Below are 22,698 nucleotides of genomic sequence, written 5' to 3' on the forward strand. Positions count from 1 at the left end.
TTTTTTTGAGATTTTATTTTTTTATTTGACAGAGATTGAGAGCACAAGGAGGGAGAGTAGGCAGCAGGAGAGGGAAAAGCAGGATCCCCTCTGAGCAGGGAGCCCAGTGCAGGACTGGATCCCAGGACCCGAGGATCATGAACTAAGCCGAGAGCAGACGGTTAAGTGACTGAGCCACCCAGGTGCCCCTGTATACTGTATTCTTACAATAGTCAGCTAGAGAAAAGAAAATGTTACTAAGAAAATCATAAGGAAGAGGAAATACATTTCAAGTACTATGCTGTATTTATCTGGAAAAAAAAAAAGCTGCACGTTAGTGGACCATATTAGCTTCCTTCCCCATACACAAGGAATTTGTGGAATCAAAAAGGAGCTTAAGCTACAACACTGTGGACACCAACAACACTCAATGTTCTATTGCTTATTTGTGACTTATTCTGAATTTAAAAAGAATGTGCTGTATTTGAAAAAGGATTAAAGAAAACACTTTGCTATAATCCAGGACAGCTCTGTCTGTCCGTCTGTCTCTCTGAGCTGGTAAGGGTTAAACATAAAGGAAGGTGACTGGCATACCTTCCTAGGGAGCAGTCTGAAAGAGGTCATCCCTATCCGCCTAGTAGCAGGGTTGGCTGACGGTCGGCTCCAGGGACGGAGGCGGGGCTGCGGGGGCCCCACTTAGCACCAGACATGCTTTATCTAGATCTCAGCCAAGTATATGAGATGCGACCCCTTGTATCAGATTGATGGGCAGAACAGAGGGAGGAAAATAAATCGAGAATTGGCCTGGTGACAAGGCCGGCCACTCCAAACCAGTCTTTCTAACTTAACAGCAGATCCTGATGGACAGAGCAAGTTCTAGAAGGGACTTGACCTTCCCCACGTTCTTTACATCTTGTTTCCCTGTTCTAAACCACAATGACAACAAAAGGCACCATTTTTTTTTCGGGGTGCTGGCAAATAATGAGGGTGGGGGTGGGCACATGTGATTGTTGGTACGTTTTGCATTGTGAAGCTCTAAGCTCCCTCTGAAATATCCAACAGAAGCATGAGTGGCTCCAAACTCTGAGAGAGAATTCCACAGAGACCCACATTTCCCTTCACACCCGCTCTGCTTGTGTTTTTGTTTTTTGGCTTAATACAGAGCAAACATACTGTGCCTTCAAAATCATAATAAAACAGAATGGAAGCTCCGCATTGTCTGAAAGGGGTACTGAGACAGAAGTTCTCCTCTCCAGAGCCTCTGCTTCCGGAAGGACGCCTGGCTAATGGCGAATGGCCGCAGGTCTCACGGTCCTACATCCACTCCTCATCCAGAGCAGCCCGTGGCACCCGGAGAAACAGCTGACCCCACGCTCTTTCCTCTCTGAATGCAAATCTTCCACAAAGTGAGACCACTACAGATTAGACAAAGAACCTTAGATTATACACGGCCTGTAATTGCCATCATTTCATTTCTTCTGTAAAAGGAAAGGGAAAGAGCTTTCATTTCTTCAGTAAAATCACCATCAGCAACGCCGCCACGCAGAGTATGCCCTGTCATCTATTCATGGCTTCCAGGATATCTGGTCCCCCCATTCCTCTAGCAGAAGGGGACAGCAGCTTTGAACTCATCATTTTATTAAGGATCCCTGGTATCACCTCTGTCCAAGACATTCATAGCAAGTAAAAATGTTAGATCTTGGCACGTGAACATTCTCTGGTTCTCAGGAAAGTCAGTCTAGAAATAGTGGCAGCAAGGAAGGCCAGGACACCGTGAAGCTCTGTGTTTATTCTGTTTCTCTGGGACGGTGGCAGCTGTGTGTCTCAGATACCATCTGCCAAAGGCAAATGCCTAGTTAACTGTGCTATTCTCGATTTCTTCACAGTCCACAGTCCTACCCACCTCTCCCCACTTTGCTATCTCCCATACCGCTTGCTTCATTCTCCACAGGCCTGAGACACAATCGCAAAGTGCTGGAGGGACCCCTCTGGTCCGGGGCCGTGGGGCCCTCCATGGTGCCCTCATGTGGAGCACCTCCTCTGCCCCACGGTCCGACTCCACAGGTGTTTAGAAGAGAGTCTCATTCCCATTGACAGAGGGTCTATAAACACATACCAATATATACTGCTAATTAATGCTACGGGTCTTCAGCATTTGCAAGGGACTTCTTAGATTGGAACCAGGCATGTTAAACTTCATTAATTATGGTCTCTCCTCATTGGGAATTTGAGACAATTCCTTGGGCTTATATTTGTCTTTGCGTTAGCTCTTCAAAGAAGAAGTTTGCTAAGTAAATAAAGAACAGAAATAATATTTTAACGATAATGTTTAAACTACTAGAGAGAAGATTTCTAAGGACACTCAGGCGTTTATTTACACACTAACAACACGTTATTTTCTGCCTAGTCACTACCTGTCTCCTTCCTGGCTTCCCTGTTGCTGCACAGGCACTATTCCTCCCTAACTGAATGTACTTCTTGCAAAGCTAACCAGTCTCTCAAACCAGCGAACTCCTACCCACCTCTTCCTTTTCTCTTTAACGCATGCCCTTGTGAATAACACCGCCTTAGTGTGAGAACATCCCCACTGGACTCTTCTTGCTGGCCACATCTCCACTGATTTAGCAGTCTGCTGCCCACTAAGTCTTCCGGAATTTTCTATAAGAATCCGTGACTCTTATACCTTCAAACCTTAAGATCTTCAACTGTAGCTTTAATTTCTTTATTTCCAGCATGGCATTTAGCAGAGTCCTGGAATAAGTGTAGGTCCACAGTCTCTATCTGAGACCCCTGGGCTCTGATGTATTTGGGGATTCATTCTTTTCCTTATTGCAGAACTCTAATATGGTGCCCAAGACATATTTTACATAACACTCCAGTGGACCTTCATAATCAAGCACGTTGATATTTCTGTAACAAAATGGATGCATTCCACTGTTGGTGGTACATATGGGCTATAATTAGTCTCCCATTAGGTTTTGCCACCAAGCCACTTATTTAAAAAATTGTGGTTGGAAGAGCTTTTTGGATTTCAGAGTTGTGGGTAAGGGACTGGAGAGCTGCAGTAGGAATGCACTGGCTACTTAGTGCTATCCAGACTTGAAAGAGACGTTTTCTTGAAAAGTCTCCCTACTATGTTCTTTTGTTAATTCAGATTGGTCTTCTCCATAACTAGCCCAAATTATTGAGGCTTTTCCTTACAAAACATGTGTTCAGATTATGAAAGCTTTGTGATTACATAGTTGTCCTTGTCCTTTTTAATTGTTCTAATTTTGATTCCATTTCTAAAGCATTTTCACCTTGTTTGTTTTTTTTATAAGTCCCTTTTCAGTTGTCAGTTTTAGCAAAATATGAATAGAGTCATTTTGCTTGTCCTCTGCCTGAAGGCTTTTTGAAGTATAGAGTGATTATCTCTCAGAAAAGTAGATTTACATTTCGAAAATCCCAGTTACGCTAACTTCCCACCCAAATAAAAGTTAGCTTTTTAAGTGTGAGTTTATCTAATCTGTAATGCATCTGTCAAGCAAACCCCAGAAACCCCCTCTAGATGCAATTAAACATACACTGATACCGCTCTTTGAGATCGGCTTGTAACTTGACCAATAAAACCTTCTTAAAATATAGCCAAGCCAAACATTAAGGCAGCAATGAGGGCTTGCATATACATCACGGGATGCTGGCTGTATGGGTCACAGCACTCTGACGGCAGTTCTGAGGCAGAGATTATGACGTTAGAAAGTCACAATCCATCACCTTAACAGCAGGGTGATAATTTGGGGACCAGGAAGATGGCTATTCAAAATGACACTGTGGGAAGTAAACAGTAGTTCAAAGAGTCCCTGTTTGAGAATGAAGACATCAACTAAGCAAAATTTCTTTCCACCTCTAGAACCAGATATTATGTAATGTGTTTTGTGTAAGCACGTTCTTTATGGTGTTTGAATAGAAAAGTCCTGCAAAGCTAAAAAGCGCGTAGGTATCCGGACTCTTTGGGGATGAGAAGAAATGGATCTGTCATCACAAGACTAAAAGGTGACAAAGAGTTGCCTTTCCCCCCACTGTTTGTCACAAACCATTTCCAGTGACCTGTGATACCCCCAAGCCAATATTTCATAAGAGGCTACTTGGCTCTTTCCGAATTGCAAAATACTCAGATCTCCAGCCATCGGTGACACCAGGCTCCTTGGGTGTGTGGAGGACACTTGGACTTTATTCTTGCAGGGGTTCCTGGCCAATAGCCCTGCTGTGAGCTTCTCCTGAACTCGTAGCCTTGGTCTCCCACACTCTCCTGGACAAGTGAGTGGGTGGAGAGGCCACGGAGAGCTTCTGACATTCTCTCATGGCTGGAACTACAGTTACAACAGCAGGAAGCTTCCCAGCTGCTGCACCGGGGTTGGCGGGGGTGGGGGTGGGGAGACACTGGTGAGGAGTATGGGATACAGTGCGGTGGTTCTCTCTCATCTCATAATAACTCTGAGAACACACACACAGCCCTGAGGGTTGGCCATGCTGCTGATAAGGGGACAGCAAACACATCTTGCCCTCTACCCTGGAAAGGAGAAATGAAAAAGGAAGAGCGGATAATAAATTAATTATGTACTGATGCTGAGATTGCAAAAAGGCGCATTAAAGGGATATATGCAGATAGTCTGATTAAGAAGAGAGGTGGAATCCGGGGGGCAAGATTATCTTAATGAGCTGTGCTGCTTCCGTGGAAACCAAAGTGGTCTTTGTGGCCACCCACACCCCACCAGGGTCACGACCTTCCTGCTGGCGATTAGTTCTTGCCACTGCCCTCCTGTATCTTCCTGGCTGCCTGCCTGAAATACTAAAAGCGTGTAAAGCAAATTCTTTTCAGGTTATACTTCGCTATTTCAAAGAAAAGGAAATTTGCTACATGAAAGAAACATCAGCAGGTAAAGAACAATAAGTTCCTAAAAGGAAAAAGAAGCACTTTATTACGGCCTACACTTTATTTTAATAAACTTTTACAGCTGTTTAAATTGAGTTTCTCCTCTTTTTAAAAACCTAGCTTCATATGAATAACGTCCACATCTAGGCTGAAAGTAGCTGCACATTTACACATTTCGGAAAAGTCATTTTAAGCAACCAACAGCAGAAGCAAAGTCAATAATGGTTCCATACCTGGCGTTGATATTCTTCCGTGAAGCACAGATTCACTAGGTAGCAGGTCTTTTGAATTGGATGTGAATGGTGATTGTCTAAATGTATCTTCTGAAAAGAAAGGGCTGGGGTGGGGGAGGGGTGAAGTTTAGTAAATTAAAGTTATTTACATTACCCAGAGCATCTGGCCCCAAGTGCATTAAATCTACCCAAGTAGGCTAGATTTAATGCACACACACACATATACATATATTAACACACACAAATACACACGAATGCACGATAAGGTATTTTTTTTTTTAATGGTGTTAAGAGAATATAAGATTGTGCTTAAAACGGAGAAAGAGAAAATCTATGACATCAGACGAGCGCCATCTGTATTTCTGCTGGTTGGTTTTATATTTAAGGTGACTATATGAAACATCGTCTTTGAAACACTGTTAAACCCACAGTCAGGACAGCTGAGCCCTGAATTTTACTCTTGCTCTGTGTGTCCTGCCAGCGTGTTGCGCCCAAATGAAGACCAACGGCCCGACTCAGAATCAGAAAGGCCTACTTGAGGTTCTTCCCAGAGGGGGGAGACATTTGCCCTGGCTCACCCACTTTCTGTCACCCAAGCCGTCAGGGCCAATAGCACACATCAGAAGGACAGCAGGGAGGCCAGAGTCAAGGGGCCATTGCACTGAAGGAGACAACTCACTGGTCCCCACAGAAGCTGAGACTGCATCCTAGAAATGTCTTGGTTTGGAAGGAGCTAAGCTGGCTAACAGGGGAGACCTTCATGTCCCATGAAACTGAGGCTCCTATTTGAGTGACTCTAAGTTCCCTGAGGGACTCAGCTAGAACTAGAATCAGGATGTCAGACACCCAGCCAGGGTCTTGCTCTACAACCACCGTGACTGTGAACACAAAGGCTCTGGATGTTTTCAACCAGAGGATCTTAACCCAATGGCAGCATCCGCCATCCATGCCTCTAAAGTAAACTGTACATAAGTATTGTGATCACATGTGAGAAGACCCCCGTTATCAGTGAGGTCGGACCTGGAGAACAGAAAGCCCAATTTATTTACAACAGAGGAAACTTAACGGAGGGAACTGGTTCACTTATGGTGGAAGGTCCACAGGGAGCAGTTATGAAGCCCAGAGCCACGAAGAACAGGAGCCAACCACCACATTGATGCTGGGGGGACAACAGGCCGTGGTAAATGGAGCCCAAGGGCTGGTACATCTCAAACCAACCCTCAGGTTTCCAGGTGAACCAGGCCGAGGCTGCCTCACTAAACTCTGGGAAGAGCCTCCTAGGTTTTGCTAAGAGGTGGAAGAGGGTGAGCTCTGTACCCCACGTGTTCTCTGGGACAGTGCAGATTTCCAGTGATGGGAGGAGAAAAGCCCTATTACCACCAAGCCACTCAGAAGAAATTGAGTTGAAAGGGAGACAATCACTGAGGGCAACAGCATTCCAAATAATTTTCTACCCTGGATGCAGCTTTATCCTGCATAGAACAGAAAAGGTTTCTTGTGAGGGACAGGGAGTCACACTGAATACTAAAAAGGCACAAAAGGGCAAACAATGTTACGGGACAAGGAATCAATGAAGACACCTTCACAAGTCAAGGCTGCCTAAGTGAGGTCTTATCCAGAAAGAGACGATATTGAGGTTAACAACAGAGAGCATGACTCTCGGGCCACATGCGTAGCTGTAATGCTCTGCCCTTGTCTGAGTTCATTCCGGGGGAGCGCCGTGGTTTGGCACACAGTTTCGCATCTGAAAGATCAGAGTCTGAATTCCATACTGGCCATTTAATAGTTAAGTGCCTTCTGGTCAAGTTGACAACCTCTCTAGCCTCAGTTTTATCACTGGAAAAAGCTTTAAATATGCCTTCTTTCTAAGGGTGCTGTAAGGGTTAAGGAAGGTGTTTCCGGGTCAAGTTCTTAGCACCTAGTACTTGCTCAATAAAATGTAGCAACTGGTGCATATATTGCTATTAAGTATCTGGCACTGTTCTAAAGTACTCTGTGTACTTCAATGGCACTTAATCCTCACAAGAACCCTGCTACCATTATTATTATCCCTATTTTAGGGATGAAGAGATGCAAGCACAGAGAAGTGAGGTGATTGCCCATGCCCATGAGCTGAGTCCCTGAGCCCGGATTTGAATACGGGGAGGTTGGCATCACGGTCTGCACCCTTACCCACTAAGCTATGCTGCCTTTCCTGTGATCCCTTAACATTCAGGCAGCTCATGGACAGTAGAGACCACAGATAGTCCTTGCAGAGAAAGAGGAAGGAGGGCTGAAGGGGGGATGGGGCAGCCATTTCAAAATTATTTAGTCTTTACGTCCCTGTAGAAGATATGCCCCAATTTTCTAAAACTTTTGCAACCCTGAGGTCAGTCTGCAATCCTAAACATTCCCCACTGCCCACATCCACTGCTTTTGAGAGCAAGCTCATCCCCATTATGAAGCTTAAATGAAGAGGTCAGAGTAATGAGAAGCCTCTGTTTCAGCACAGATACAAAACTCCTGGTGGCACTATGGCTACACAGCCATATTAATGTCTATTAATCTCGCAGTCACCTAGATTGGCATCTATGTCCAGGAAGTGGAGGAGAGATAACCAAACTTGGAGTATGCCCTACATAGCAGGTGCTTGCTTTTAATGGGATTAGATCTCCAATGACATTGGTCATCTTCAACTTTGCCCATGTTCTGAGGATAGAAGACACTGCACTTGCAATTTCGCGCCAGGCGATGTGATTTTCAGGGTGCCCAGATGGTATTCCTTAAGCTCCTTGTCTTCTCTCATGCCTCATGCGTCTGTGAAGTGCAGAACCCACTCGCTCTTAGCAGAAGCCCAGGGCTGCAGTGGACAAAGCCGGCACTGCATTCACGCGGCAGGGTTGGACAGTGGTGGGAGAAAGGGGGCAGAGAGGGGAGCTCCAGGATGTGCCCAGCACAGAACAAACCCGGTCTGCCTCTCCTCAGGGAGAACAAGAACAGAAATACAGACTTTCTGATAATGCTCGACTTCAAAGCACATTGGTTACTGTCCTTCAACTAGTCACTTAGTCGGTTCCCAGTTCTTCCAGAAACACAGCCAGCTTGTGACTGCTGCATGGCTCTCGCTTCCTGACTCCCCAGCTGCCTAAATTTTTAGTCATTTCACTCTGAAAAAGCCTCTCCAAGAGAGAGTGAGCTGAAGAAGAGGAAAAAAGGGAAAAACTGTCTCAAAGTGATTTATTTCTGGTTAACATTTGTGGTAAAAGTGCTAACGGAAGAGGTTGAAACTAAAAGGCAATAGAGAGGGGAATCACCGGTCCTCATCTAACAAAATCCCCACCTGCCACAGTATATCGCCTTTGGCCCCAGACAAAGACAGGCTACCCGGAACCTTAGTTCATGCACATAAATGTTCAGAAGCAGCATCTGGATGCCGCCCGTGTAGACTCCCCCATTACTTTCTTGCCTTTTGCTACTTAGAAAAGACAAAAAGTCTATTCAAGTCTCTTTTCTGGATGTAAGTGCAATGGACATTGAATGCATATTTTCAATTTTCTCTTGCAGAAAATCTAAGCGGTTACAATATGGGGGAGCACCGTTGTCACTGTGGCTGGACAATTCCAGGCATCAGACCACATGAATCGTAGGGTCAACAGCATGAGGCTGTGAGAAGGAAAGATTTACAATAAATAATAAAATAGTTCGTAAAAGATTATGGCTGTAAATAGTGATACATTTTGCTAAGTGCCGATTGTGGCACAAATATTTCCACCTTTAACATCTGAGTGCCACTGGGAGCTGTGTTTCATGCAGAACAGAAGTCCATCTACTTAAAACCACCCCTCCCTGTGCACCAGCATTGAAACCAACACGTTACAGGAATTATCGTGTTGATGACAACAGCAAAATAAAACAAGAAGGAAAGGGAAAGCAGAAAATGGATACAGTATATAAGAGAAAGTGGGAAAAGTACTGTATTATTTTTTTAAAGATTTATTTATTTATTTGAGCAAGATAGTGAGAGAGAGCAAGAGTCAGAGGGGCAGATGGAGAGGGAGAGAAGCAGACTCCCTGCTGAGCAGGGAGCCTGATTTTTGTCAGGGGGGTGAGGGTTAAATCCTGAGCTCCTGACCTGAGCTGAAGGCAGACCTTTTACCAACTGAGCCACCCAGGTGCCCCAGGAAAAAGTACTATAAATAATGACACAATTATTTCAAAGGAGCAATGGAAAGTAAATATGTATTTTTTTTTTTCCCTTCTAAAAGACAATTATAACTCTTAGGACTGAACTTGGGAATGGCCAAGAGAAAAGAAGATTAAACAAGGGAAAGAGACTGCTCTGTAGTGAGTTTTCACTCAGAACCTGTAAGGATCTATATACTTCAGGGTAGAATGAAATTCTATTAGTGTAACAGTTTCAGACAATCATGCGGAAGTGATACTCTGACTTCATTTGCACATTTACAAATTTTTTCCTTAATGAATAAAAAACATGGTGTATTTTCAAGTAAAGTACTTGATGGGCTATTCAGCTATGTCTCATATAACATAACTAGGGCCTCGGGATTTACGTCCAAAGAATCTGGGTTAAGTTTGTTCTGTTTTGTTTTAAGGAAATTTTAAGAATAAGTGATCTGACTCAGATATTTCTGAGAAGCTACATATTGTGAAGGTTTTGTGGGGGTCAACGTCTTCTCTCTCTAGCGGCTACCCACTCCCCAGCAGGACCCCCAGTCCCTGGGCCACCTCACCAGATGGCCGTTTACACGGCTTGCCTCTTCTCTACTAAGCCCCAGCCCAGCTATTAATTCAAGTCAGTAAAATAGGAGTTTTCTGTACTGATATATCCTGTTTTTTTTTTTTTTATATTTATTTATTATTTAACAGAGAGAGACAGAGAGATCACAAGTAGGCAGAGAGGCAGGCAGAGAGAGTTGTGAAGCAGGCTCCTGCTGAGCAGAGAGCCCGATGTGGGGCTCCATCCCAGGACCCTGAGATCATTACCTGAGCTGAAGGCAGAGGTTTAACCCACTAAGCCACCCAGGTGCCCATATCTGGTATTTTTAAGACTCAAATTCCATATATTGATCTAAAACCACTGTACTGGTCTTTTTAAACTCTGACCTCTGAATCACTTTGACCTTGAGACACACCTCAAGAGTGACAAACGGCATTAACATCTTGAAGTGAGCAGGAGATACTGGCTGCAAAAACAATCTTGCGTGTCTCCAGAAGCCTCCAGAAAAGACAGGCAGGAGAACAAAGTGATTCCATGAATAAATCTTACTCTCATTCAAGGACTTTCTGCCTGTGTGGAATATATATGTGACGGATTGAAATGGATACAGGTAACTTCCACATGGAATCTCCATGCATAGATAATGACACGAAAGGAACTGATAAACAAATTGGTAATGTTTTCTTTGAACAAAACCTAGATCTGGCTAACAAAAAACAGAAAGACGTCCTTGCGGAAGAAGGAAAAACACTGTTTTTGTTTTAAAGCTTTTCCCACATATAAATATAAAAGATGGATTATTCGAAGAGACAGAATAGGGGTACTAGTCGGATTAGTTCTTACTATCTTCTCAACATTTCCTCAAGTACTTTAAGGTCAGAAGAAACTTTCTGAGAAGCTGGAGTAGGTTGTGTGAAAATGTGCCCACAACTGAACAACAAAACATCACCACACTTTCTTTTGATTTTTCAGTTTTTATAAAAGGTCAAGTAACATTATTTCATTTTCAATTTGATTTTCATACTTAATGCATGAATTTTTAGGAAGTACTTATTTTTTTAATCTCAAATACCACTGGCCTTGATTAATTTTCTTTGCTAATAATTTATAATGGAATAACAGATGCTTATATATTTTTATATATTTGCATATCTATGTGTTTTATAACATTTATAATGATTGTATTTGAAATACATTAAATCCCCAGTTCTACAGATCTCTGTAGAAAAATTTTTAGTACTGGGGTACTGGGGTGGTTCAATCAGTTAAGCATCGGTCTTCTGCTCAAGTCACGATCCCAGGGTTCTAGGATTGAGCCCCGTGTCGGGCTCCCTGCACTTTAGTGGGGAGCCTGCTTCTCCCTCTTCCTCTGCCCCTCTCCCCTACTTGTGCTCTTTTTCTCAAATAGATAAATAAAATCTTGAAGAAAAAAAAAATTTAAAACACTTTTTTTTAGAAGATTTTTTAGTACTTTACAAAACCCCTAGCTAAGTCATTTTGCTACGTTATAACAATTGCTCTGACACCTTGGACTGTATGTGGTCCTCCCAACTTCCAGCTTGGCCCCTCAATTTCATTTTGGTTGGGAGATTAGCTGCTGCTTCTGACATGGGCCCGGATATTAACATTTTAGGTATAGCAGTCAGTGCCAATTTTCCTAGGAACGTTCTAGAAGTCTGTTAAAAAGGTAATCAATCTATAATGAAAGGAAAACAGTTTTAATGGCGTTTGCCAACACTACCCTTCTCTTTGCAATGCCACAGAAATATGGACCCCCTATTCTTGAATGATTTTATTGTATTTATTTTAATAAAAGAATGTGAACATGGGGGTAGGGACGAGTGCTCAGGACTAAAACTCACTGCAAGCCTCTGACCTGAAGACAACTGTGACCATCCAAAACAGCAAGTTCCCTACTCAGGCTTGAGAGGGACATAATGGAGGTGAACACTTACAACCCCAGTGGGCAGGCTTTGAAACATGGTTGTTGATCATGTTGGATGCACACATTTTCAGAGAAAGAAGGACTGTACTGAATAAACGTGAATTAATCACTATACACTGGCAGACTTCAGCCAGGACGTTTATCTACAAATGAGGCTGGCACGACAGACTCAGTGGGTTTCTAAATGGGGCTTGTGGGCAGATGGAGAGCCAAGGTCATTCGACTACTCATATGGGCACCAGATTTTCATCTTTAATTTTCAGAGTTGACAAGAAAGCTAAAGTTGTGTCTCCTCCTCCTAGTCCATTGATATGACCGCCATACTTGGCTGGTGCCGATCAAACAGAACTTTCTCAGCAATTAAAAACACTCAAATGTGTTGTTGATTCTGTACAATGTACAATGGCATTGTGGAAAATATCCTTATTTTTTAGAGGTATACATCAAGAATCTGAGAATGAATGTTATGAGTCTAGGATGTGATTTAAATATGTATTTTTAACTATTTTATTTATTTGAGAGAGTGAGAGAGCACACGCAGGGGGAGCAGCAGAAGGAGAGGAAGAAGCAGGCCCCCCCGTTGAGCAGGGAGTCCCATGGAGGACTCAATCCCAGGACCCTAGGATCATGACCCAAGCTGAAGGCAGATACTTAACCATCTGAGCCACCCAGGTGCCCTGGGATGTGACTTAAATGGAGGGAAGAAAAGGTTCATGAAGTAAAGTGTGGCAAATGTTTTCTCAGTGGGTGATGGGAACGTGGTGGTTTATTATTCTTTCTACTCTGTTTTGAAATTTTTGATAATAAAAAAAAAATCAATAACAATCAAAGGAAAATTCCAACCCAGACAAATCATCAAAGAGAAGAATAAATGGCAGTAAAGAAAATATACAAAAGAACAAACACAAATGTCTCCCTGTGAACAAAATGCTTGACAGCACTAAGAATCAATAAATAAAAAGACTGTAACTATAAATAGAATTATAACCTCCAATCGGTGAAAAAAAATTTAACTGATAAAGCCTAAGATCTTTAAAATATTTTCTCTCTCGGGACGCCTGGGTGGCCTCAGTGGTTGGGCGGCTGCCTTCGGCTCGGGTCATGATCCCGGGGTCCTGGGATCAAGTCCCCACATTGGGCTCCTTGCTCGGCGGGGAGCCTGCTTCTCCCTCTGTCTCTGCCTGCCTCTCTGTCTGCCTGTGCTTGCTCGTTCTCTCTCCCTCTGTCCTGACAAATAAATAAATTAAAAAATCTTAAAAAAATTTTTTTCTCTCTCCACCTCTTCTTAGCTTCTGGTAGAATTACAGATTCAACTTTTTTGAAAGTCCATTAGACAAATCATGCAAAAGTCTGAAAACTGAATGCTTTTACCTCCAGTTTGTTTATTTAGCAACAGCTTAGGAAAACCAAACCAACCCCAAACTCTGATATCCAATAACAGGGGACTGATTCAATACATTATGGACATGTGCAAACACTGAATACTATGTAAACATTAAAAGAATAATACTGAGTTATGTTTACTGGTACGGAAAGAAGTTCTTAGGATATTGCTAGATGAAAAGAGAAGTCTGCAAAACTGTATATACAGTTGGATCCGTTTTTACAGGAAAGTATACATATACAACAGACAGAAAGTCAGCCAGGAGCTGCTACACCACCAACTTAGCCGAGGTGGTCTCTGTGTAGCAGCACTGATTATAAATGAGTATTTTTTCTTCTTTATGTTTTCCTCAATAAAAGTTCTTTTTAAACTTAAAAAAAGACTCAGTTTTACAGTGTAGGATTCTTCATTGTTAAAGAGACTGTTAGTTTTTTTAAAGAGTAAGCCGAGGGACGATTATAATGGAAGGCAGTGTTAAGACCAGGTGGGCACAACTGTCTGTAAATCAGGATTCCACCAGGATCAGGCAACTTTAGCTGGAGGAAAGCCAAATCTACGGAAGGGAGAGACCACTGAAAATATCAGAGAACATCAGAGCATCTTACGAAGAAATATATATTGGTAATGTCTTTTAAATTTTCTTCTTTCAATAGCACAAATGCCTTCTATTTCGGGTTGTCTCAGAAGTGGGCCAGTCTGTACAAGCTAACACCAAGTTTTCAAGGAACAATTCCTGCTGCTGTAGCTCAAGCATGCATTCAGCCACTGTGGGGCCATGAAACTTCTCAGGACAAGGAGCACAATGCCAGGCCTTGTGGAGGGCCGCTGCGGCGGTGAGGCCAGACCCAGGAGCCGGAGCCAACCGCAGACCACGGAAGTGAACCTGCACGTCCGGATCCACGAAATGTCAGCTTGTGAGGGACCTGGATCTCCCACCAGACTCGGACTTTAAGCGTAAACAAGGACAAGAGGCTTTCTGCTCAGGTGAAGCTGAGAACAGATGAACTCAGTCTTCCTTGCAGTGACCCAAGACTCTTGTTCTATGGAAACTGTGAGTAACGCTGGTGAAATGTGGATGCTCTCTGGTCTGCATCACCCAAGAGGGCTTTTTACCCTCAACAGAGGCCAACCCTTCTATATCTGATACACTTCTAGTGACAACCACAGAGACACTCTTGTGAGAAAATCCCAGATAGGAAGAACAGGACTGGGCTAGCACCTAAACCACATATACCTTTTGGTCATGTCACCCCTGCATAACCTTTCAAAGGTGGCTGAGGGAGAAGCTGGATGTCTACTAGAGAAGCCGGACACAATTATACTTTATCCCTGCTATTCTGAGTTACACAAACAAGATGGACCACTGGTGTAAGCTGCCAGAAGGAAAGCAGCAGAGCTTGTGGGAAATGAAGAAGAGGCACAGCCCCTCTTTTAGATCCTCAAAGAGAGATTTAAACTTGTCTCTTTACAATAACACAATACCAAATGGTTCTGGAAGCATATTGTTTCAACTGCAACAGTTCAATATAGGCATCACAGATGGAAGAAAAATGGCAGGGGTCATACAGGACAAATACAGTGCAGGAATAAAAAGTACTGAGAAAGGTCTGGTAAAATAAAAAGGAAAAAAACCCAAGTGGCAGCAATGGACAAAATAATTTCAGGCTATATGCAAAACAATCTACTGTTTTCAAGGGTGACTTTAATTTCTTTGAAAACTTAAAACTCAAAGATAAGTTCAAAAGGATGTATTGCCAATGAAAAGACAGTCAACATTTGTGCCAGAGCAGCTGTGGACAGTGGTTCAGGTTGTGCACTGCACAACCTGCTTAATCACAGGGAGCTGCTTAATCACAGGTATCAAAATGTGTGTATTTATTGTGACAGTATTCCAGTAGATGGCAGTATCTTGAGGAAAGTTTCAAAGTTTGCAGGGGCGCCATATGGCCCTCCAAGAGCCTTGACTTCACCAAAAAAAGACCGAATGTCTTAACTGAAGGAACTCCATGAAATTAGTAGCAAATTCCATTTTTTTTAGAAATGGAATCTCAATGCATTTTAATTCTAAAGTCCTTAAATTTAATGGGTAATGAAAAAATGTGGAGAGCTACTCAAAAATCACCAATTTCATGTGCTCCCTTTCTTGTTTATTTCTTAATTGCTTTTGTCTAACCCAATGTTCCTTTGTAAGTAATGTTTTACTTTTTAAGGTAATAGAGCATTATTCTCTTTGGCCTTCCAAAAAATGAAAGAGGAAATTGTACAAATTGATGATTTTCCAATGTGTGCAAGTTCTATTACTGAATTGTAAATATTTAAGGACATGCATCCAAATGACCACATAGAAAAATTCTATATTGGACACTTCCCAGTGCATATGTCTTTTAGTGAGCACTGTAAGTGCCATTATCTAAATCATAACAAAGAGTCCACATTCCAAGTTCTGAAGATGGACAAATTAAATGTTGGTTGGCATGGCGTGATCCAAGTCTACCTTTCTCCGATGTTCCCACTTCTGCTTTTTGTCTTGTAATGGGGAAAAGGATGATTCGGGTAAACACTTCCTTACTTTTGGAATAAAGCAAGCCAGGTGTGAGAAGTTTTTCTTAAGGCCTGCAATCTTATATCCCCAGGACACTGAATTATTAATGGGTAAAAGAGAGAACAAATAACCAAGAGAGGATCTTGGCGGCCACTGTTTGACGTTCATGGTGTTACGCAACACTGAGCATGTCCAATTCACCTGCCAGGAGCTATCTGATTCTTACTCTAGGGTTCATTTTTCCTATTTCGATCTTATCCAGCATCTGGTGGGGTGATGGTCCATGTCAGAGATGTAGATCTTCTTTTTCTTCCATTAAACTTTGGGATCTGGTTATGATATCATGCCTCATATATTTCATCAACAAATGATCATATTAGCTGGTTATCTATTCCCTGCAGAATCTAGGCATGTGCTAGGAAAGGAAATAAAAAATCGGGATTTTATTCGTCTCTTAAGTGTTCAGTCCTTCTGTTCTCCCTGGGTCTGGCTGGACTGTCTCCTCATCTCATTTATCAGGTTAGAAGGCATTAAGAACGCTCCGTCCACACACTATCTCAAAGGAGATGCACAGCCTTCTTAACACTTAGATTGAATTTGCTAGACTCTGAGGTTAAACAGGCAAAAGAACTGCTGTTTTAGCATTTGCAGTGAAGTTCCAACTAAAGGACTAATTCAGTGGAGGTGCCCCTAGGAGGGCACAAAAAGGGTGGAGGGGTTAAGGTCAAGGCATTGGTGAGCAGGACCACATGACCCAATCATTTCAGCTGGTAAGTAGATGATTTCTATGCCTGGCTACACGGTGCACTCCGGTAGACTGTTTTCCTCCTTTACTTTTGGGAAGATGATACTAATTAAGCAGCTGGGTCTCAGTTCTTGGGGTGAAAGAAAAAGCACTCTCAAACATGTTCTTAAAATGATGTCTGGGATTTGCTTTAAAATAATTCAGGGGGAGGGGGAACGAAAGGAGGAGACCTTTCAATAAGGGTCACGAGATGATCATTGTTCAAATGAGTGATGGGTACTTTCTCTACTGTTGTATATGTTTGAAATTTTCCACTGAGTTTATTATTTTTTTTTAAACGAGGTAGAGAGCCAATGACCCATAAACTTGCTAGTTCCCCGTTTCAACCTTTAGCCTCACCTAAACTTTTTTTTTTTAATTGCTAACAAGGAATGCTGTCTAACATCATTTTCTCTCTCCCTATCTGCCCATCTTATAATAGAGATATTAACAAACAGCAGAAATGCCAGTGGAAAGGATCTGAAGAGGAGGGAGGCACAACTATCAGCCCGTATGGGATATGGTGGAATATGAGGGATGGTGGGCTGTACACACATTCCCAAGCTTCATGCTCCCTTGGTGCCCAGGCATGGACATCTGCACCCCATGTCTTCTCTCCTTGGTTAAGCACATAGTGGAATGCCAAGCTACAGTGTTTCTTCCTAGGCTGCTACACTTCTCCTTAGTTCTTGTGGTTAGAATGAGAGTCTGAGACCAAAATTGACAAACAACTGTGGAGAAAGTTGTGGGTTTATACAGGACAGGGAAAGAGAATCAGCTGCCTTCTTCCAGGACTGCACATCTCTTCTCTGCTCTTGGCGCCCTAGACATCCAGACTCTAGGGCCAGGAGATCTCACTGAGTGGAGGAGCTCAGGTACCCCCTGGCATCTGGAGAGCCTGACCCTCTGTACTGTGCTACGGTCAGTGTACCAAGGACCGCCCTTCAGAATTAAACTATTTTCAGTATACCCAGCAACTCTCAAACATGGCAGATTCTGAACTTGACTGCAATCACAAGCCACTGTTCTGGACAGCCAGATTCTTCTGGACCCAGAAGAAGATCCCACTAAGTACCTAGAGATCCAGAGATAAGGAAATTTGGAGGCTTGAGGTCATTTTTTTTGAAAAGTATTGCAAATCCTACCTTAAAAAGTAACCCCCATGAGCTGACCTTATGCGTACAGAATAAGAGTTCCTTCTAAAACAGGAATCGAATAAGAGAGGGAGCTGGCATTTTTTCCCCCATCCCTGCCATCAGTTAATTGAGGTTAAGGAGGATTTCTTGGCACAAAGATGCTTGATTCTATTCCACCCAAAGTAATGAGGTGAGAAGGTAAAAAGAGATCTGTTTGAGGAGAGTCTAATTGAACAGGTTCCTACTCAAAGGAATAAAAACACACCAAGGATTCTATAGAAGGAGAATAAACCCAGAATTCTGTAACCCTGCTTGATAAATGCTTACCATGTGGGGGGCTCTCGGCAAGCACCTCTTCCTCTGCTTTGGGCAAAGATCTGATTTGGATTTCTTCTTACTCATACTCTCCCAGCAAGAAAAGAATTTAAAGATTGCCTCATTTTTGCCAAATGGCTAAAAAAAATTCTCTTCTATCCTATAATATGTTCTAGCTCTAGCCAAGGCAATTTAGGCTGTGAGATACATTTCACTCATTTGGGGCTAGTTCAAACCTCCTCTTAGTCTTCCCAGAGAACACCTGAAAAGCATAAAATAACATGCCTTTGCAGCATACCTTCTGTTATGTACATATTATGATGTGATCTTAAAGATCTAGCAGAAAGCCCACATGGGGTGCTGTCGGGTCCTGCCCAGAACTCCTTTACTTCATTAGTGGGCTCCCCACGAGAGAGAGCAAGTGAGCGATGCGAGCAAGTGGCTGGCCGTGCTGGCTGTGAACGGCGAGGGGGGACTGCCATCACCCTTGGAGCCCTCTACAACGAGGAGTTCCACATCCCCTGCTGGGGGTGACCCGAAGCTAGTGAACAGCATGGAGGTCCAAAGAGCTGGCCCCCTTGCCTCTAGGCAGGCTTTACACTGTGGTGTAATTCATGCTCCAGAATTCTCTGTGGGATCAAGCTAAAGCTGGAACCCAGCGAAAACTACGTCCTTGCTCCACGATGTCCCCTTCCCTCTCCTGCCACCTTCATTTCCCAGCAGGGTCCTCTGAGAGCACTCCCTCATAGAGTCCCTTCCCAGGAATCCTTGTCTCGGGCTCAGCTTCTAAGGAACCTGACTCGTGACACTTCAACAAACCTATGGAAGCAATTAAAATGAACATTGATTATTTTTAGTCTGCTGTCTTTCATTGTCTCCCAATCAGGACAACTTCGTGGGTTTACAGCCATGGCCGCAAGCATAGATACTAAACAGTCTTAAGATGACATGTGGAAGGTCCACTGGAATCCGCAGCAAGTAACATCTCCTATTCGGGCATCCAACTTAATAGACAAGTAGCCCTCCCAGCCCCCAGACCCATTTCCCTAAACAATGTGCAGCCCAGATTGAAAGACCCATTTTCCAACTGTGTACTTAATACACAAAGACAAGGCTGTGCCCCTTTTCTGTTCCGTCGTTACAGCAGGTTTCGTTTTCCTAGTACTATACAAACTTCATGTGAGGCCAGCTGGCTCTGTTCTAATTACTGTTTGACATTTGATACCCCTAAATTCCAATTCATAGAATTAAAAAGGAAAAAACAAACTCAGGTTAAGGTTCAGATGAGCACATGCCTGATGATGCTCTGAGGTCGACTCATACCACCTCAAAAGAGAAAAACATCATTTATCCTTTGTTGCAAGAACTAAAAACACCAAACCAGTCAACTGTTCCCATCAGGAAGAATCTACGTTTGCTCGAGAAAGCTTAGTTCCTTGACTGAAAGCCTTCTTGGGAGCTCACATCTCGTTCTCCCTGTTCCTATTTCACCTGGTAAAGCCCGCCTCTGGGGCTAACCCAGGGACTGAAGAGGGGGGTCTGAGGGTGGGGGACGGTCCTTGAAAGCTAGAGCCCCTATCTCCCCTGGGGTTCCTTTCTCACAGTGGTGGGGTATGCGCTAGTGGAGCACAGTTGGGGTCGGGATGGCCTTTCAGGCTGGGGATGAGTGGTGGCACGGCTGGTCCTCCTCCTTTCATCTGGCTAACGGATGGGCAGCCCACTTGGCTGACCTCCTCAAACTGCCTTTGGCAAATGCACAGCATCCTTATTTACAGCTGTTAATGACAAAGGTCTTCCTGCAGCCTTTTGAAGCATTTTTCTCTCGCTTGAAAATGTTCTCCCCTCCTAACAATGCTGTGAGGTAAAAGCTGGGATATCCTTGGTGACCAGTGATCTGTCCACACCTGCAGAGCTACTTAGGAATACAGCTGCAGTAAGAACCTTGGTCTCCTGACTGGGTGAAGCCTTTCTGAGATACGGACCCAGCCCCCGATCCCAGCTGTGCCACCCGCTTAAACTCCAAGTCAAAAAACTTCTGCAAAGAGAATAATAATATGACCTACTTCACAAAAGTATTATAAGGAGTAAAAAACAAAAACAAAAAACATCTGGAAAATTCTCCAGCCAGTAACATCTATTAGATGGTTGATAAATATTAGTGGTCTTCCCCCTTGGCGCTGTGCTTTCTGTATATTTCCACTAAATTTCTAACAAACTGGGGGCAAAAGGCATGACTCCTTTGAACCCAGCGGGAGAAAAGAGTTTGGGAACAATGCACCACGGTGATCGGGGCCTGATGGCCCACACAGGGGGTACTCTGAGGGGACCCCCCCTTCCCAAAATGGCCTACCTGGTGGTGTCCGAATGGTGTTTTCTTTTGTGTGATTGTGCTCTTTGCTCACTTTTTTCTGTAAGAAGAAAGAATGAAACATCCCTTGTAGGTCGTTCTTACTCAATTTGTGTCTCTAAGGCTTAAACAGAAACTCCCTCAACGTTTCTTTTTCTCTCTTGTGGTTTTCTTTTGGTTTCCTTTGTAAATATTCAAACCCTCCCTGTCTTATTCGTAAAGACAATCATTAAAAGCATATAGACAGCATCCACAAAATATCTTAGTAAAACCAATCAAAGGGAAACAGTCACTGACAAACTTCAAGTGTGTTGTCTGATTTTAATGAGGCCTTAATAAGCACACATACACACAGAGAGATGAGCGCCAGAACCCGTTATTCCTACTACATGTTTCCCCAGCTGAAAATTTCTGCTTTCCTCTGATTCAGCATGAAAAATTGCAGTTGTTGCAACTGTTCCGCTTCTGACTTTGATGACAACCTTTAAGCATTCTGTATTGTCAGGCCCCTTTGTGAGAGGGGATATAAAAACAGCCATAAGACCTCTGGGTTCTGCAGTCATCGAGCACTTATTCTGATAATGTCACCAGGGACAAAAAAATATCATTAGACTAGCAGAGGTAAACCCTCCCTTTTCTGTCTTGAGGTCTGTATCTACCAGCTGTCAGGAATTATTTAATTAGCTTTCAAGAACACAAGAGTTGAACTCCGGCCTTCCCAATCCAGTTCAAATGGGAGGATTCTGCCCTGACTGTCACAGCCCCTCAACGGCTTCAGCAAGCAGAGAAACCTGGCCAGCTCAACGAGGGTTTCAGGTTTCCATGGCAGAGCAAATAAAAATCCCAATCTTAGGATTTTTGAACAAATTTAAACAGATAATTTGGAAAAACGAAAGACTTACAACATCCACCTAATACTTGTAATACTAGTCTGAATGGCTACGCGCAAGTTGGTGTAGATGCTCACCTTCTGTGCACTAGACAATGACAACGAGGCTGGATTTGGATTCAGAGGCAGTATTCTTTCAGAGAGCAGGAAATCGGGGCTAAAAAACTTGCTTGAGGTCACCCAGGGAGTAAGTGACAGTGCCCGGGTGAGAACTCTCAGACACAAAGTTTGTCACTGATAGCAGACAGTGATAATGTACTGGGAGAGACAGAGACTTTCTGAAAAGAACCACACACTGGCCTCACTTTTGCAAATTGTAACTGCTAAGTCATTTTCAAAGTTATGTTGTTTGAGATATGCTTTCAACTTGTTTAAAAAAAAAAAAAAAGAAAAGCATCTTGTAGAATTTGGAGCTTTGGGGAACTTGGGAGGATCCACGTGTCCTGTGAAGTTTATGGAATTAACTATTTCCATTACTGCAAGGCTTTGCACAAAGAAGAATCCCTGTTTGAGAAGGAGGAGGCCACCATTTCCGGGACCAACCGATAGTTTCAAGCTCTGGCGTGTGTCACCAGGCCAACAACAAGGTGAGCTATCATGATGGTATGCAGATTCTAGCTTCTCCCTGATATTTTTCTTAGCAGGGAAGCAAGTGAATACTTAAATAATGAGGCATCTCGTGGTGTTTTGAATATGCTATCCGTAACGAAACAGAGTTTCTCAAACATTCGTAACAAACTCTACTGATGCATGAACTTCTATACAGAGGCCAATGCTTGAGTGTGGACAAGCTCTGTGTATTTCAATGAATCTGAATCTTGTGCGTGTCTATATCTTCAATCTCAATCATGTTCAAATAATAACAGCATGTTAAATTGTTCAGGACCAACACTATGCAGCTTGAAAGAGTTAACAAAGGTAACCAAGAGGACCATCAACTGTTTTATCAGGACACTTAGCTGAGCTGGTAATTCCTACACCTGTGAATTCCAAATATTCAAAGTAGAAACGATCGGTTTAAAGAAAAACGCTCTGCAAGGGGATAGCTGGAAAGAGTCCTCACATTTTCATCTACTCCCTTTTCTTGATTTTTTTTTTTTTGGCAAGATACAGTACAATCTTAATTCAAACTGCACTAATTTGGAATTCATGGTAATTCAGTCACTGTTGGAGTAAATGGAAGTTTATCTTTTGAACATTCGGGAAAAAAAAAACAAGAGGCTGTTAATCAGATCAACTGCCTAAGCAAAAGTGGAGGTGAGATGTTTAGCCTAGTCAACAGGGATCATTTGCACGGAACTGAATAGAGTTCTAATTTCAAGTGATTCTTAACTATTTATTAAAGAAAGTTTGGCAGGAGTTCCACTTGGCAACATTTTATTCACTGTTACTTTGAGTGGCAGTATGCATGTTAAAGTAACAAAATTGATTTCTGCCTGAGAAATTCTATAATGCGGGTGTTTTTACTTTGTTAGAGTGGCTTTCCTTCCAATTATTCCCAATTATTGACATTTT

General features: G+C 43.0%; 1 protein-coding gene across 1 annotated transcript in view; it reads right to left on the reverse strand.

The window, feature by feature from the left end:
* Nucleotides 1–22,698, reverse strand: part of ZNF827 (zinc finger protein 827) — a 165,220-nt gene that overhangs the window by 53,815 nt on the left and 88,707 nt on the right. The window contains exons 7-9 of the mRNA XM_047717575.1: nucleotides 22,479–22,482; nucleotides 20,294–20,355; nucleotides 5,125–5,228 (exon numbers count right to left, since the gene is read on the reverse strand). Of these exons, the coding sequence (XP_047573531.1) occupies nucleotides 5,125–5,228; nucleotides 20,294–20,355; nucleotides 22,479–22,482 (170 nt within the window). The remainder of the gene's footprint in view (nucleotides 1–5,124; nucleotides 5,229–20,293; nucleotides 20,356–22,478; nucleotides 22,483–22,698) is intronic.

This window comes from Lutra lutra, chromosome 2 (assembly GCF_902655055.1).
Source record: "Lutra lutra chromosome 2, mLutLut1.2, whole genome shotgun sequence".
NCBI lineage: Eukaryota > Metazoa > Chordata > Mammalia > Carnivora > Mustelidae > Lutra > Lutra lutra.